The sequence below is a fragment of the Hibiscus syriacus genome, unplaced genomic scaffold (assembly GCF_006381635.1).
Source record: "Hibiscus syriacus cultivar Baekdansim isolate YM2019G1 unplaced genomic scaffold, ASM638163v2 tig00112254_pilon, whole genome shotgun sequence".
NCBI classification, from domain to species: domain Eukaryota; kingdom Viridiplantae; phylum Streptophyta; class Magnoliopsida; order Malvales; family Malvaceae; genus Hibiscus; species Hibiscus syriacus.
This window is the reverse complement of record NW_024063284.1, coordinates 695034-713627: the sequence shown is the minus strand read 5'-3', so window position 1 is coordinate 713627 and position 18594 is coordinate 695034. Positions and strand designations below refer to the sequence as shown.

The following is an 18594-nucleotide window of genomic DNA, read 5'->3' as shown; positions in this document are numbered from 1 at the left end:
ATGCCATGCAGAATGCGAATATGCAAATGCATATGCAAAAAATTTGAAAATGTTTAAATAAATGCAGTGCAGAATGTAAATGCAAAAGGTATTGATTTCCAAAAGTAACCATTCTTAGAAAGAGTTCCATTCATCCAAAAGAGTTTTCATCTTTACAAGAGATATCAATCTACGAATGATGTTTGGCCCTTTTATTTAGCTCCACGATCTCAGTAATGATCCCAACAATTTTTTCTTCTTTCCAGAAATGACTTCGAATCCAGATGGTGAGTAGTTTAAAGTAGCCTCTGAATCGGCTTCCCTCCAATCTAAGAAAATTATTTACGAATCGAAAGGTCTCTGCCAAGGCATCCGGTGCAGGATTTATATCTCTCTCTAATCTTTCAAAGAAATATGCAACCGCAGCCTCCACATGGAACAAGATCTTTGGGAATATCACTAGACCATGTATAGCTAGAGAAAATGTGTCTAATCTCTTATCTGTTGAAATTGAAGCAATTGTATGCGGGATTTCAGAATCGGATCAGAGCTTTAATCAACTGTTCATCTATCTTTACATAGAGGAGATGGGCCATATCACCATATTTCTTGTGGAGCTTCTCTTTCGTAGCTACTCTTCAACTCTCCCAAATCTCTATCAGCTCTTGTATATCATTCTACTTGAAATTGACATTAACCTTGTGGTCATCTGTGATACATAATCCCCAGGCAAAATGTCTCATTTCGCCTTTTATGTTTCTTCATACTAAACTCAGACAGTCGGATTGGATTTTTCCTTGTTATGAAAACTCTTTTCCAATTTAATGGTCTCTCTTCTACTATGATAAAAATACTTGGTTAATCAACACCTTTCTTTTATTTATGATGATCATTCAAAATGCCAAATAATAAACAATCAAACATAGAAAATGTGTCAACATAAAAAATAAAATATCAAGCAAATATTATTGAAAGGTGGTTACAATACCTATCCACATGCTTTTCTACCCTTATTAGGTTAAATCCTACCCAAAACATGATTTCTACCCCTATGCTTTGTTCGAAAATAAAATATAACTACATGTTTTTCTAGTTCACATGCTTTATTCAGAAAATAAAATAATGTGCGTAAAGAGAAGAAGTTTAATGTCGTTTCTCCTTTGTGTACACTTATTTTGGGTACTTACTGGTGGACAGAGGTTCGACATAAATTTTATTAGGGTGGGTTACTAGGGCTCACAATATGCGGTATTGGGTTCTAAGAAAAAGGTACTCAAATTTTCCATGTTGGTGCCTCCTTAAGTTGCCAAACCCTCAATCCTGACCCATTACATGCTCGTATGGATCGAGTTCAATCCGAGAGGATACGTTCTCTTGTGTCTATGTGAAGAAACAATTTATCTCACATAGACATAAGGTATATGAACCCTAAAGGTTACTAGCTAAAACCCATACGGAGAAACAATTTATCTCACATAGGCTAAGCTTTTACCTCAACTTAAAAAGGACAAAGCCCTTAAGTGAGCTTATGATATGTAAATGTGTGTTGTGTGTGAGGAAAAACTCACAAACCTTTAAAAACATGACAGAAGACAAAATTTTCACAAGCTCAAAACCTGTCCAATTTTGAAAACCAATAAAATCAAAAACCCATTAGTTTAAAAATATGCATGGTATGCTGAAACTCAAAATAAATAAAAGGATCGTAAATTAAATATAATTTAAATTTGTAATTCCCAAATACAAAACAACGTATAATCGTTCATGGTTTGACTCTCGAAGTCCCCAGCGGAGTCGCCAAGCTGTCACAACATCTCCCCGAGGGATTCGTTATTAAAAAATTAGTTTTCGGGGAAGGTGATTAAATACACTTTTGAAAATAATTTGATTTTGGAGTCACCACCAACCTTTAAGTTAGGTAGGTTGGAAACCTTAAACGACAAAAAATGGTATGCGTTTTACCAAAGATTTGTTTTTAAGAGTTCGGGAGTCGATTACGTGTGGGGAAGGGTGAGCACCCCTACAACACCTAAATTTTAGTACCTAAACGATTATATGTTGTTTAAATATTAAGAATACAAAATCGAAAATATATTTAAATTAAGATCCTTTTATTCATTTGACTTTATTCAAAAAGTGTCAATTTTCTGATAATTAATGCCCTTTTGTGTGAACAATCTTCGGGAAAGCACTTCCTTTACAGTTAGGAGACTTTCCTATAGATTCCCCTCACAAAAGACATTATTTCACAATTTTCGTAAAGATAAAATAACATAAAATAAAACAAAATAAAAGGGAAAAGAGTTGAAAATAATCGAAATAAATAAACATGGAACAAAGAGAATTATCGAATACAAAATAAACATTTATGCAAAAAATCCTCGAAAAGACACCTTCCCTTGTAGTCGGGAGATGTCTTCGTAGATTTCCCTCACAATAAAATTTCCCATTTACATATTTTATAAAACAAAATGAAATATATAAAAAAAAAGGTGGATCAATAATACTATTGTGCACATAGATACGGGACCAAAATATAAACATGAAAAAATGAGAGCCAATAACAAAAATATCAAATTTCACATATAGCAACATCAAGGACTAAAACAGAATGAAATATAAATCACAGACCCTATTATGTAATAATTACAATAATTAAAACTTAATGTGGTCAAAACAAAAAGGACTAAACTGGTAATAAAAAAAAGTCAACACAAAGTTAAAATCAGTGGCCAAAATGCATATAGAGCCAAAGTACAGGGATTACAAACATAAATAGAACGTGCATTTCCTTTACACAGTAACTGGTGACTAAAATGAACCAACAAGAAAATATATTTCATGTGTATAAATAAACTAAAGTAAGATGGCCCGGGCACAAATATAAACACAAAAATATTTGAAAGCAAATAAAGACTAAATTACAACAAAAATAAAATAGGAACTAAAAATGGAATGATGAAATTTCATTACAGTGACCAAATTACAAACATTACAAAAGCTTGAGGGACCTAAAATGTAATTGTCCCCCAAAAGGTGAGAAACACGAATAAAGATTACGAAGCTACAAGGACCTATGTTGCTATTAACCCCAAATATAAAAACTGGCATGCCCTAAATCCTACCGAACGGCATCGTTTAGGTGTTAATATTTAAGGCCCAACATAAGGCCAAAATTTGGCGAAATTATCATTTTCCTTTCCCTCTTCTCTCTCTTCAAAACAGAGAGCAAATGCTCTCAACTTTTTCTCTCCTCTTTCTCTCTTCTCTGTGTTTTGCTTATAATCCCCCTTGGTTGATGGCATGATGATATCTAGCAATAGGGGAATGGGTTTTTCTGATTTTGTAGTATATTAAATCTCAATTTTTAGTGATTTCGCTGACTTTTTAAATGGGTTTGGTGATATTGGTGATATATTTGATTGTAGAGGATGACTTGGTGCACTGTTTGCAGGTTTTTGTGACAATGGTCGGCTTGGGAGTCATCGTCGGTGGCTCACGCGCCGGTCTGGACGTTGAAAAGTCGGCGCGTGAATCATACGGGTCTGGGTGAGATTGTCCACCTTCCTTCGGCGGCTGCTGGATGACTTAGGGTTATAAACCCTAATTAATCTGGGTTAAAGATTAGGTCGGTTCGGGTCCCTTTCGGGTCGGGTTGGATCAGTTGTTGGGTCAGATCCGAGTCTGGTGGGCTATGTGTCAGCTTGTACTGGGCCTTGGTAGGTTGTTGGGATTTTAGGTTGTATTGGGCTTGAACCAGGCCTGCAAACATTTGTAATTACATTTTAATAATAATAATTTAATAAAAATGAGAACAATGACAAAAACCGGTGTCTACAATATCATTAAGTAAATATATAATGTTATTTAAGATCATAACCATCCTCGACATTTAATATTAATTTGAGGGATAAGACGATTTTTTTTTATTAATCCAATGGTAAGAGTGATTACAAAGGTAATATATGTTTGAAATATTTTTAATTTATTTGACAATGAACTCAAATACACTTGACATACAATGTTTTCGAACCCAGAACCTCTAAAGATAACAATCATCCCTTTATTCGTTGAGATAATTTGGTTCGTGCACATTTTTTTATTATTTACTTACGTAATGCTAGATACGCTTATTTATTAACTCTATTTTTCTTCTCTTTTTTCTTGCGCCATCTTTAATATTTTTTTAAATTTTTGTGACTGGTAACGACACAATTTTAATGTTAGTCGTCGACTGTCAGTATTCATTGTTTTACTTTATTTTATTATATTGTATCTTTACTTTTTTATTTTTTTTATTTTTCAATAACCCTGCTTTTATTGTACATTTTTCTTTCTCATTATGGCATGTTTCTCTCTTTTTTGGCACGTTTTCAATTGTTTGGTCATTATTTTTGTTTATTCTTTTTCTCAATGTTGTATTTAATATCGTCACGACTGATTAAGATAACATTTATTTGATATCAAGCCGATCTTCCCTACTTTGGACCCTCCGAATGGATTTGGATACGCGATTTGCGTTCGTGAACAGTTTTATCACAGCGCTTAATTCTGATTTGTGATTAGTTTTTGTGTTGCTAACTACAGACAAATATTTTATTTTGTGTTTAATTTATGATTGTGATTATAAATCCTCATTCTAATTTAAATATTTTCCATTTTTAATAAAAACTAACTTTCATTTTGTCAAAACCATATGCTTATTTATCAATATTGTAGCGGTAGACTACATCGTCAAGATGGACACTCCCTCGGATGACTTTCTCATTATTTTTATTTTTTTAATCAATATCCTCTATAAAGACACTTATGGTCCACTTTGATTGAAGTAACATCAGTTGGATGACTGTTGCGTTTTGAATACCTATGGAGGGTAGATTTCGAAGTGTCTGTAATATAGCGTGCTCAAGTTTATACCAATTTAAAATCTAGTCCTCTGAGTTCTACAGATTTTTGCATTACGAGATCGACCTTTCTATGCTCAGTAATCGAACCTTTAACAAAGCTTTGAATTACTTTTTCTATATCCTCACATAAATCTTTCGAGATTCACAACGATTGCATTACATAAATTGAAATTGCTTTTAACACTACTTTAATCAGAGTAATTTTTTCTGCCAGTGATAAGGACTTCGCAGCCCAACCCGTCAAAAGTCCCATTATTATTTTGGCAAGTAGGTAATCATACATCGTCTTTGTGACTCTATGATGCAGAAGACGTATCAATCTGCTGCCATTTTGAATCCAGAACCCAATGTAATTTCTTCTCGGAAATTTGATAACATTTTTTGAGAACATTAGCAACATAATAAAAGATCAAAACATTTGATAACAATGGGTAATTGAAATAAACTCGATACTTGTTTTTTCTATAAAGAAAGACCATGGTAGCACCAATAGCAGACACTTCATCTTACAATTTAGCTTCAGAAGATCCACACACAATACAAGCAGTTTTACATTAGCAAAACAGAAGAAAAAGAGAACAAACCTTTTTAGTACACATTTTTATACATATTTCACAGAATTAATCACACCTTGTTGGGACCTCAACAAAGATCATTCCTGAATTTGAAAGGGCTTGTATGCCTCGAGACTTCGAATCAACCCTTGAACAGATCCTGCAGCGGCAATGAGTGAAACAACCAAGCAAACCCAGCTCAGTATTTTGTACCGAATCCACTTCGACGAATACTTGGCCATATTGGTTCGCGAATGTGCATTTCTATTGGGAAATAGACTGTTAATGGCCAGAACGAGCCAGCTCCAATAAGACCCAAGAACTCATTGAGGAAAGGAAAAATCATGGCTACCAACGCTGTCACAATAACGTACGCTGTCCTCCAAACCAATCTGAAGATGTTGATGTAATAAACACCATAGAATGGAACATTAACAGCATTTTCACTTGTAATAAACATGTTCTCCGACCATCGCGTCGAGCACCAACCCTCAACGAACCCGAACAACGGTTGGGCAAAAACCTGGATGTAAACGTGTCAATCAGGCTAGGCATAATAAGCAGAGTTCGACCTATGCACGAGTTTTGAATAGCTCGACCAAACACGCGTGGCTGTCTATTATCCAACAAGTGAACCCTTAGGATGTGCGGTTTTACCTGGTATGCACCAATAAGATGAATGCAATGCAAACGTTGGCGAAGTCAATTAACCAAAAGGGTTCGTAAAAGCCGAAGCCTGTAAGGAAATTTCCCGGTGCATCGCTTCCGAATGCAGCATACCCAACAAGGCCGCAAAGTACATAGAATATAGTTGTCGTTGATACACCAACATTGGTTGCTCTCTTCATAGTTTTGTTCTCCGGTGGGCTCGATTTTATTGTGTCCTGAATTTAAAACGAAAAAAAATCACTTTCAGATGCTCGGGTAAATGATATGTAGGGAAATACCCCTGGTATTCATTATGCTCAAACTCAAGATCTCAAAAATAAAAACAATTCTTTTACTTTTGTTCATGCATGTACCCAAGGTTTCAGTTGATTTTATTGGGTTTTTTTCTCTCTCTCAAAGGTAGTTTTTTTTTCCTTTAAGACAAATGGCCAACTAGAATCAGTCATCAAAATCCTTATGGTCCCTAGAAATCTTTGTAACTCAACATCCTAAAAACCCCACTAACAGAAACCTGTTCTTTTTCGTGTGGAGTCGAATCTTTCTTTTTTTGGGTCAGAAAAGGCGACCCATATATCAGGACCGCCACCAAAGGAGGGACCTTTTTCAAGTTATTCAGGTTTTCTCTTGTCATTGGCTTCCTTGCTTCTTTTTTAAGATTCTTACACTCACATGATAGATTATTGGACAGACATGAAACTAGTGCTTATGTATGTGTGTATCTATCAATTAATACACATAACTGATAGGGATGGGCATGGGTGGGGTCGGGTTGGGTTAGGTCGGGTTTTTGGTCCACCCGACCCGAGAATAAGGGAGCCTTCACCCGAGACCCGACCCGAATATATGACTTAGAAATCCGACCCGACTCGACCTGACCCGAAATAATAAAAAATTTATTTTTATTCAATAAAAACAGTGACTTAATTGAAAAAAAATTATATATAGAGGGGTATTATTATAATTATTCCTAAATATATAGGTAAAATTATATATTTTTCGAGTTGGTCAGGTATTTTTTACCATAAACCCGAACTCGACCAGACCTAAATAGTACACTTAAAAAAACTCGACCCAACCCGTCCCGAACCTGAATTTTTTTAAAAAATTTGACCCGATCGGTCGGAACCGTCGGGTTCAGTTAAGTGCCCATCCCTAATAACAGAAATAAATATTACACTTGCCTGAATCTCAATGAGGACAGTGGAGAAAGCATAGGCAAAGGCAGTGTCCCCTATAGCTTGGAATGTCCTCCAAACCTTTTCAGATCCCGACACGTCCACCCCTACTGTCACTCCAGTTAAAGTTGTCCTTACATGTTCCCCACCTATTGACACGAAGGATTCAATGCACAATATCTAGGTTTTTTATGAAACACAGGCCACTCAAATGAAACGGAAACGTAATTCATTTAAATCTTTGTTGCACTTGTTGCATGCAGATATGCGAGCTTTAGATTACCTGCAACTTTGGCAATGGAGAGTCCGAGGCCAATGGAAGAGTAGGCGAAAGACATGATGGCTGCCAAGATTGAGAGCCATGAAAGCTTGTGGAAGTTTGGGATTTGGCTGAGAATGATCTGAATGCAACCGAACATTATCATGAATGGGTAGTTTGATGTCTGGCATTTCACATGGTGTCCATGTTTGTGGAAGCAATTTGACCTTTTGACGGCCCTGATTACACAGCAAAAGTACATGTTGACTGTAAATTTCAATGCTCAAGGATCACTATCAAATAGGTAGGAGTCTTCAATTTCCGGTTTTAATCGAATTAATCGACTGAACGAATAAATTCGGTTAAAACGGTTGGCCACCAAATTAGTTCAGTTAGAAACGGTTAATTTTTTTAATATTTAATTAATGATTAATTCGGTTCGAAATCGATTAATTAACCGAACTAATCAAAATTATCAAATATTAAATATATTATATATGTTTAATATATATTTTGAGCACAAATCTATTAAGAATTAAGACCTAATTATTTTTTAATCACACTAGACTTATTAAATTATTAAAATCTAAATAATTTTTTTAAAAATAATAAAATATCTATATTAAATTCAAATTAGTCTAATTAAAAAACTATATTAAAAAATGTTGATTTGGTCACCGATCGAATTAAGCTAACTTTATTCGGTTCGGTTAATATTTTAAAAAAAATCGATTTGATTAATGGTTAAAGAAAAAATTTAGTTAATTCGATAAAATGAAAATTAATTCGGTCGGTGACCAAATTAATCGAATGAATACCCTTGAAAATAGGGTTACGTTTAAGAAGAGAAATTTAAAACTTGTATAATCTTTTTTATTATACTTACACCATGCTAATTGACGCTGTGATAGTGTAACCAATGGTTATTCCAATAAGATTTCCATACTGAGCTAATCCACAGAGTTGGACTTTTCTTCCTCCTGCAAGAGAAAACAAAAGAAGCTCTGAATTTCATTGAGAAATTAACCTCACAATAATCATGAGAAGAGTACGTTTAGTAGACCTAAGTAAGCTCTAACAGCATCCATGTAAGTGTAGTTTCTTCGTCCATGGACAGGATCCGGAGCTCTATAGGAATCAGCGAGGAGAGTAGATGTGAAGTAAGTGATGAAGGAGAAAGACATGAGAACAATTGGACCAGCCACCCAACCCAACTGAGCGACCGCCCATGCTAGCGATAGCACTCCAGAACCAATCACCGCTGTGATAATATGAGCACTAGCAGTAACCCAAGTCCCTTCATATAAAAAAAACCCATTAAACATGTAAAAGAAGGATCCATAATAAGCATATTTCAGGTAAACTAACCGGTTCTTTTGACTTGACCATCATCGTCCAAGTTCTTGGGGATATCACCTTTCTCGTAATCTCCAGGGTTTTTCTCAACGAACATGATGAAGAAAAGGTCAAAAGAGGGGAAGCGAAAATATAACTGGGTTTTGAGCCTGTATGAGGGATGACAAAGGAGTTTAGAGAGAAATGGAACATATATAGGCTTGATTGGAGCCTGAGCCTGGGAACTGGGTTTTGGGCAGTGATTGCACCATCGATGGTCATCGTGTGTGCCTTCTGGGTCTTCTCACAGGAGCGGTCCCCAGTCCCCCACTCCTTGGTTTTTGGAAATATGCATCATGATATTTCTAATTTTCTAACTATCCACAGCATATCTGGTTTTGAGTTTTAACTGTGCCATTTTTTCCCTATTGTCTTATACTTTTACTGGGTTCCATGATTTTGGCTTTCACGTATTACCAACTTTTTCCAAAGACACTGGAGAATGCACAAACATAATTTGAAAGTTTCATTGGCCCCTCCTCATGCTTTGGTTGTGGTGCGGTGTGTCAGGGCCGGCTCATCATAGACCATGGAGAGTCAATTCTATACAACAAGTGATAATTAATACGTGATTTCAGTGTCGATGCTCATCGTAGACCATGAAGAGTCAATTCTATACAACAAGTGATTAATACGTAGTTTCAGCGTCGATGAGTACATTGATATAGTAAGTGGGGGAGGATGTCAGGGCTTATCATAGACCATGATATCGTCCTGACAATAACCGATGATGGAGTGAATAGATCTGATCATAAGTCAGGAGATAGGCAATCCTCGAAGCAATATGTATGGATGATCGAGTGGAATGATGATGCAATCCAAGTGAATGAGATTCTTGTAGAATCGACTGAGATATTCCAACATATATTGGTGTCATATCTGGTAAACTTATTTAGCTCTTTAGGGTAAAGTAACTCGGCGTCAACTCGGGATTTAAATAACGTTTGCGGTCACGTTTTCGGTAGCGTCACGTTTATCGCGGTTGTTGACATAATGGATGCAATCGCAGTCACTGCGGGTGTTGTGATCGTGAATTTTTTTAAAATTCGTACAATTTATCCTAAAATATAATAATTATATTTGATGACCCATTTTTTCATCATACATTTTAAGGTAACAACATACTTCTAACTTATAAACGGTAACAAGTTTACCACATTTTTTAATTAGATTCTTAATCTAATTTAAAATCCAAGATCCATACACCAAAAAACAGCATCAAATCCAAATTATAAACATTCATTGCTTTAACAACCCAAAAATTTAAATACCCAAATATTCATCCAAATTGAATCCCAAGCCCAAATCCTTTCCTTGACCTAGACCAAGCCTTTGTCTTCTTCTCCACGACAACACTCCAACAATCCTCATCAGCAAACACATGAGAGAGCACCAAAACAAAAGAAAAATTAGAAAGTCCCAAAAGCAGCATGTAATTCTCAAACAAAAGCAAGAAACCCATAAAGCATAATTCATAAATAATGCAAATTAGAGCTTCAAAAATTGGAGGAAAGTGACAGTACATACCATCTTCAGCAAGTGAAGAAGAAGATGAATGAACATAAAAACGAAGACCCATTTTCTTATCGACCAACTGTCAGCCATTGGTAAGAGGCTTACTCACTTTCTCTGGCGTTGCTTGCTTTTCTCTCTCTTTAATATTTGCTTTATTTTGATGATGAGAACAAGCTATGACAGTGGGTTTCTTTTACGCGAAAACTTGTGGATAATGGGAATAGCGTCCCGTTATCGACGTTATTTGTCGTTAGACGCTAAATTGCGGCTGCAAAGACTGTTATTGTTGTGATTCCGCCACCCACCGCAATTTTTCCGATTATCAGTTTCGGACGGCGGCGCTATCGCGAAATAGCAGCCGCTATTGCGGTTGCGCTCCGCTTTTTGATTCCATGCTCTCCACCATCCCCTCACCTTGTTTTAGTCAAGTGGAACCAGAGATTTAAATAGCGTTCGCGGTGTCGTATCGTGTTTATCACGGTTGTGGATATAACGGATACTATTGTGATCATTGCTGATATCGCGATCGTGAATTTTTTCGAAGGAGCTGATTTTTTTTAATAAAAAAACCTATTTTAAAAAAAAAATTAAAATAACGGAATAATAGCGGAATAGTGGTCCGCGATTGGCGCGATCCGCCACTATTGGTGTGATCCTGCTTCACATCGTTATTTTCCGTGATAATGATTTCGGACACTGCCGCAACCGCGATATAACGGTCGCGATACTACTATTCGGCCACTATTTAAATCTCTTAGTGGAACTATCATGGTGTAAGAGACATTCTCCTAAGCTCGCGTAGAGTTTAGGAGTGGGGTTTGGGGTATGGCTTCACACTTGGGTTGATCTAGACAAATAATTGAGGAGAAGACAATAATTTATTTGAGAAAGGTCCCTTTCAAATATCGGACGACATAATATCAAACAGTTATATTATGTCCGTGACATGATGCTGGTTCTGGTGGTAGTGAATATCAATGGTAGCCTAATCAAGTTATTTTTTATGAGTAAATTGCCCAAAGTAATGATCCTAAAACCCTAACCGTTGATGCTTCCTTGACTTTTACCGTGAACCATTGCTATACCATCCTAAAATTATAATGGTTCCATTCTCTTCTCTAATAAAACTCATAAAAGCACCCAAAACAAAATATGTATATTTCAGTCCATACTGAAAAGTTTTCACTGTAAATCTCAACTTGAAGCAAGCACAGTTATCGCTCTCGGTCTAATTTCAAAGCATTGATCTTGACGGAACAATTTCTACTTTGACACTTGAGAAGTTAATTTATAACAATTAATATATAGCATAGTTATCTGCATCTGCTTTGTTCTGTCGGTGATTCAGTCTTGTTCCTTTGTTTCTTGTATTGGCGGTTCATGATTAAGGGTGGTGCCACCTGGTCTACTATCCAAGTGAGGTTGTGTTTGCTTTAGTGGCCCGGGCGATGCTGTTGCTATAATGGCGGAGCTTTTGCTTTTTAATGGTCTGTGTATTTGGGGCAATTGAAGTGTGCTTAGAAGTTTTGGATCGGTTTTCGGTGAACCGGTTGGTATAGGGTTGTAAACGAGCCGAGTCGAGCTTCAATATTACTGAGTTCGAATCAATTCGAAAAGTGTAAAATCGAACTCGATTTAACTCGAAAACTCATGAGCTAAAAATTATCAAGTTCGACTTGAACTCAAAATAAAAAATTAAAGCTCGACTCGAAAGCCGTGCGCTTAAATTTTTCAAGTTGGTCTCGAAATCAAAAATTAAAGTTTGAACACAAAACATTCTTATACTTAGCTTGATTAGAGTTCGAACATAAACCTTAAGTATATGAAAGTCTTATATTGTATTTTTTTTTAAAAAGAACAATATATAAATGTTAATATTATTAATAATTTAATTTAAAAATCTAAAAATTTAATAAACTATTTTCTCGAGTTGTTCGTGAGCTTTTCCAGTCAGTATCAAGTCAACTTCGGCTTATTAAAAATTTGAGTTGAGTTTATTCAATCAATAGTTAACCGGACTTTAACCGAGTTGATCTCTAATAGCTTGTGTTTCGTCTCATTTTATTTACATCTCCAGATTAATCCCGAGTTTCATAAAAAAAAATTACAAAAGATGAGAGTATATTAAATTTTAGTGGAATTTTTTAAGATTTTAATATTTTAAATGTTTTGAATATAAATTTTTTTATATTGGTTTAACTTTTAAGAATTTTTATAATCTTTTATTTAAAGATTAATTAAATCTTTCAATTTTTTAAAAAATTAAATGATTTTTTTTTTGTTGCCCTTCCGATTCCAAGGCTTCGCTTTGACTAATCTGAACTGGCTCGCACACTTGGTTTTGGTGGTTGAGTCTCCCAATACGAATTTTCTACATATACAAAAACTCGAGCTCAATACATTGCCTAAGCGATATTAAGTTGCTTACTACTTGAACTAACTCAGTTATAATTAAATAAATCTCTTAATTATATCACATAAGACATAACAGATGAATTATCAAATTAAATTATCAGGTTAACAAATTTAACAATTATGTCAATATTTTAACAGTTAAAAACAGATTTCATTGGTTGTAAAACGTATTACATGCATAATTAAATTACAAATGTATGTTTGGGAGCGTTTTCAACAGGGATCCAAAAACCTTAAGCCTCAAAGAATAAGGGAAAGTTGCATCACAATCATTCTATTACTAATAAATTTATAATTGAGTAATCATATTTTAACAAATCATAATAAGGTCATTTAATTAGTTATAGGGTAAACTATGTGAATAGTCCCCTATGTTTTTGGTTTAACCAATTCTGGACATCAATTTAAAAATTAAGGAGAAATGGTACTTAATGTTATCATTCCATTCGATTTTAGTCCTACTATTATCGATCCATTCAATTTTAGTCCCTTAGTCTTTAACTCCCATTCAATTTAGTCCCTCGACCATGTTAAGACTTAAAAAAAGGAATTAAACAAAAGGGGTTAACAAAAATTAATAGCATAGAACTTAAACCGAACGAACCGATAATGTAAGGGAATATTTATCCTTAATTTTTAAATTGATGACTAAAATCGGTTAGACCCTAAACAAAAGGGACTATTTGCATAGTTTACCCTTAGTTATAACTATCAAATTACAAAAGTTAACACACGTTTGAAATTCAATGAACTGAGTGCTACACTAATTAAGTAACTCAAATGTGACATTTTAAAATAAGATGACTCAATTGTAAACTTACTAATAATAGAGTGGCATGACTGTAATCTACCCAAAGAATAATTGGTCGAAAACTTTGAAATGAAGCTCGACTCGACTCGAAAACTCGCGAGCTTAAAATTTTGAAGCTCGACTCGAACTCGAAATCTAAACTGAAGCTCGTGAGCAGCTCGAAAAGGCTCGAAATGAAAAAAAAAATTATTAAACTTAACTCGATTGAAGCCTCAAACTCAAACTCGAACATGAATCTTAAGAAATCTTACTGTATTTTTTTTATAAAAAAATCAATACATAAATATTAATATTATTAATAATTTATTTCTAAAAAATAAAATCTTAATATATTATATTTTCGAGCTGCTCACGAGCTTTTCGAGTCGAATATCGAGTAGCTCGCTTCGGCTCGTTAAGAATTCGAGTCGAGCTCGAGTCGAGTCCATTCGATCCGAGTATTTATCGAACTTTGATCGAATTAATCTCGAGTAGCTCGCAAGCTGTCTCGTCTCATTTACAGTCCTGCTTGGAATAATTGCTTAACCTTTAACAAGCAGGCAACTATACTTCAGGTTCCTCGGAAATTATATAGGGTTTGCAAAAGAGGTGAAACCCGAAAATGGAAGGCTGGGACCCGAACACGAAGTCGACTTTGACCCAGATCCCGCTACTCACGACGAAGGCGGGTCCCAGAGACGGTTCAGCATGGACTCAGCGGCTGAAAGAGGAGTATAGAGCTTTGATCGCCTATACGCAGATGAACAAGTCCAACGACAACGATTGGTTCCGGATATCCGCCGCCAATTCCGAAGGGACTCGTTGGACCGGCAAGTGTTGGTACGTCCATAACCTTCTCAAGTACGAATTCGATCTCCAGTTTGATATCCCCGTTACTTATCCCGCCACTGCTCCCGAGCTCGAGTTGCCCGAACTAGATGGCAAGACTCAGAAGGTGAACTTTTTATTTTTATTTTCTCGTTTGTTAATTGCTTGGTTTGTTTATTCTTTGTTTTCTTTTGCTAGATGTATAGAGGAGGTAAGATTTGTTTGACCGTGCATTTCAAGCCACTTTGGGCAAAAAATTGGTATGCTGAATTTTGGGGATTCTTTTTGTTTTTCAAATTTGGTTGTTTCAATGATTTAATCTATTGAATTTTCTGCTCTCGTGATTTATTTCAGTTTGGAAGGATATTAGCGATATAGAAAGTAGAAGATTTTTGCTTTTAATTTTATTTTATGTGCTTGAAGTCCACAATTATGAATCTAACTGTTAGGTTCTATTTACTCAGACTCTGGTGTGGGAGTCAGATTGATTTTTTTTTTCTTGTAAGTTTTACATGAGAGTACTTTGAGGATCATGCGATCCCCATACCTAGGCTCAATTATGAGTTTGACACGAATCCCCCAACAAAAAGTAAAGAGTTGGAGCAATATAAGTTCGGTTTTGGTAGGAAATGGAATTCCAATTCTAGAATAGAAGTGACTTGAATTACGTCGGTGTCAATGGAATCCGAAATCTAAAATGAAACCTTTGATCAAGGAAGTTTACATGACATTGTCTGTGTTCATAATATTTTATCGGAAAATTTCAGTTTTACATATAGAAATCATCCCTGAGCTATTTCCATATGTTCATTTTCATGGTTAATAAATTATCTGTCCTTTCATGAACTCGACTAGTTTGTCCAATTCAGGCAAATGATCTTAACAAATGTTAGTTCTTAGCAACAGTCTAATAGGTAGTACCAAATGTTAGTTCTTGGCGACAGAGTCTAATATATATGGTTTAAGGAAGATATAGAGGACAATTTTGAGCTAACCATGGGGCAGAAGGGATAGGCACTGCTTTATCCGCCTCTGTTCCCACTTGTGGATGAATTTTGCAAACAGCAGTCTATTGATGTCAGTTATTCGATAGTTCTATCGCTCTGCTCTTTCGCACACTTTCTTCTGGAATTGTTACACAATGTTTGTATCTTTTCTGATCTTGTTGTGCAGTCCTAGGTTTGGTATAGCACATGCACTTTGTTTGGGTCTTGCTCCATGGTTTGCTGCAGAGATTCCGATTCTCGTCGATTCTGGGATGATCAAGCATAAGGATGATGCAGCCTCATCAAATGAGTCTTAGCATATTGATTCCGGGATGATCAATCATAAGGATGATCTGGCCTCATCAGATGAGTCTTAGCATTTTCAGATGTTAAAGTTGAACCTTGAGTTTTTCATAAATAAGCACACAAACAATAATCATACAGTTTTATGGACAAACTCATCTGTATTGTGATCAAATGATAATGTTGAAACTTCATATTTCTTACCGTTGTCAAGATTGTTTTGAATGTCTATATTGAAGTTTAGCCATTTTCTTAGTGCTCGGTGCTTCTCCACCCCTTAAATCAAATTTTACAATGTTTTTTTTTCTTTCAAATTTTACATCAATATACACTATTAATTTTGTAGGTAAAATTTTTAAGTTGTCACTAAATTATGTTAAAATAATCTTTTTGGATATTAATTTTTTCAAAAATTATATATTAGGCATTAAATTTTAATATTTTTTATAAAATGGATATTGCATTGTAATTGTCACTAAAGGGGTGATTTAACATATTAAATAAACAAATTTTAGTAAAAATTCATTTTTGATTATTTTTCAACAGTTCAAAGCAATAATTCTAAAAAAACAATTTTAATATATATATATAATTCTTTTTTAAAGTTATAAAAATATTTTTAAAATTATAATTTGATGAATTTTTTTTATAAATATTTTTGTATTTTGTTATGACTAAAATTGTATAATTTATAATTTTCGAAATATTACAATTTTAATTATCATAAAGCAAAGTCATTTTTTTTGTAAAGTAATGTGATTTAATTATTTAATAGTTAATTATTTATTTTTTATGAATAAGTTCAAATATAACTTTAAGATTTTCTAATTTCAAAAATAAATTGTGAGATTTAATATATATATATATATATATATTTAATTTTATTGAAATTTTTACTTAAAATATTAAAATAAAATTTTGGTCACAATTGAAGAACCAAATAAGATATTTTTATTAATTTAGAATATCACATCACCCCTTTACGATAATTAATGATTGATGCTTATATTCTTAACAAAATCTAATGTTTAATGTTTATTTTATGATTTTTGAAAGTTAAATGACAAAAAAAATAGTTTACCATAGTTTAATGCTTATATTTTTATCCATTTTAGAAAAAGTTTAATGTCATTATGTAAATTTTTTTTAAAAATTGATATAAAAAATATTATTTCAATATAGTTTAGTGAGCATTAAAAAAATTTACCCTACAAAATTAATAGTGTACATCAATGAGTGACGTCCATTCTAACATTTTTCATTCAATGAATTGTAGTAGGTTGTTGATGAGAGAATCGAATATTTCTCTTATTGAAGTGTTCAACTTTTTTTTTTAAATATTTATAAGTTTAAATTTTTAATAATTGACTTATTTTAAATATTTTTAATTATTTTAAAATTTTAATAATTTATTAAATTCTTAATTTGTTTTTAAAGATTAAACAAACTCTCACATTTTCTATAAAAATCAATATACCTTAAATTCGATTAAAAAATCAATTAAATGTCTCTACTACATCATCGTTCACAAGTGATATTTTAATAAGTATTATCGACTGTCATGTTATAACATCAATATTGTTTTACGTAGATTAAACGATAATATCAAAATAAAAAAATTAAAGTGTTAAATTGATATAACTAAGAACAAATAATGATATTACTGATTTGAGACGACTACGAAAATAAATCACCCATATGCTTTCTTTTATTAAACAAATCCAAATCACAATCCAATCCGCATGATCCATGGATCACTTTATGAACTATTTTAGGTGAAAATAGGGATGGTAAAAAAATCCGAACCCGACGGGGAAAATCGAAAACCAATTAAACGGGGACGAGGAAAAATTGTTTATGCTAAACGGGGACGGGGAAAAACTGTTTATGTTAAACGGGACGGGGACGGGTTTAGTAATCCCCGCCCCGATTATCCGGCCCGATAAATATTAAAAATAATTATTATATATATATATAATATTAATAAATTTAATTTAAATTAATATATATATATATAATATTTATATATTTAATTTAAATATATATACCCGGCCCGATACCCGGCCAGATACCCGTTTAAATAACCGTTTATGCTAAACGGGAATACCCGTTTCCCCGCAGTTTTCCCTGATTACCCGATGGGGATCCCCGTTTAAATCCCCGTGATTTTTTAAGCGGGGACGTGTACGGGTTTTTTAAACGGGGACGGGGGGACCAATACCCGGCCCGTTGCCATCCCTAGGTGAAAACATTATAACTACTATAACGACATATTTGGAAAGACAACACATAATTAGAGTCGAGTATAATTATATAATTGTAGTTTATTAAGATAGATAAGTCTACAATGCACGTTACATACCGCAACATACTCCTAAAGCGATGTACCAAAACGTACCATAAGTAAATTTATCCTTACTATGTAAATATTAAAAAGAATAAGATTTATTTAAAATTAATCATTTATTAAAATTTAATTATAATTTCAATAGAATTATAATTAAATTATAATCTTTATTAAAATGATAATTAAATTTATTAAGATTGTTAAGTTATATAAGTTAGAATCGGTCATCAACATTAGTCACCATTAGTGATCATCTTAACTCGCCAAAAAATTAATTGCTACAACATCCAACGCATTCGTTTGTCGTTGCCTAGTTCACCGTCACTCAACAGTCGACCGTCTCGAATGAGAAGCTTTGTTTGTTGCATTGGTCGTTGTTTGTTTGTTTATTTGTTTTTTTACACACGGTGACCTTCAAAGAATCATCCCCGACAGGCGTCCATCCCAACCAGACCAACCACGACTGGCGGTT

The 18594-nt window shown here is 34.0% G+C and overlaps 1 protein-coding gene and 1 pseudogene across 2 annotated transcripts; one reads left to right on the top strand and one right to left on the bottom strand.

The window, feature by feature from the left end:
* Window positions 1–5475: 5475 nt before the first annotated feature.
* Window positions 5476–8999, bottom strand: LOC120176783 (annotated as a pseudogene).
* A 5241-nt stretch (window positions 9000–14240) lies between these two features.
* Window positions 14241–15980, top strand: LOC120176775 (ubiquitin-fold modifier-conjugating enzyme 1-like). 2 transcript variants are annotated; one of them, XM_039183121.1, is made up of 4 exons: window positions 14241–14613; window positions 14685–14746; window positions 15660–15790; window positions 15852–15974. In XM_039183121.1, exons 1-3 carry the CDS (start codon window positions 14281–14283, stop codon window positions 15787–15789), a joined length of 525 nt encoding a protein of 174 aa, XP_039039052.1. In that variant the 5' UTR covers window positions 14241–14280; the 3' UTR covers window position 15790; window positions 15852–15974. The 2 variants fall into 2 exon arrangements, with proteins under 2 accessions (XP_039039052.1, XP_039039051.1); XM_039183120.1 differs by having other exon boundaries at window positions 14243–14613; window positions 15660–15980.
* The last annotated feature ends 2614 nt before the right edge of the window (window positions 15981–18594 follow it).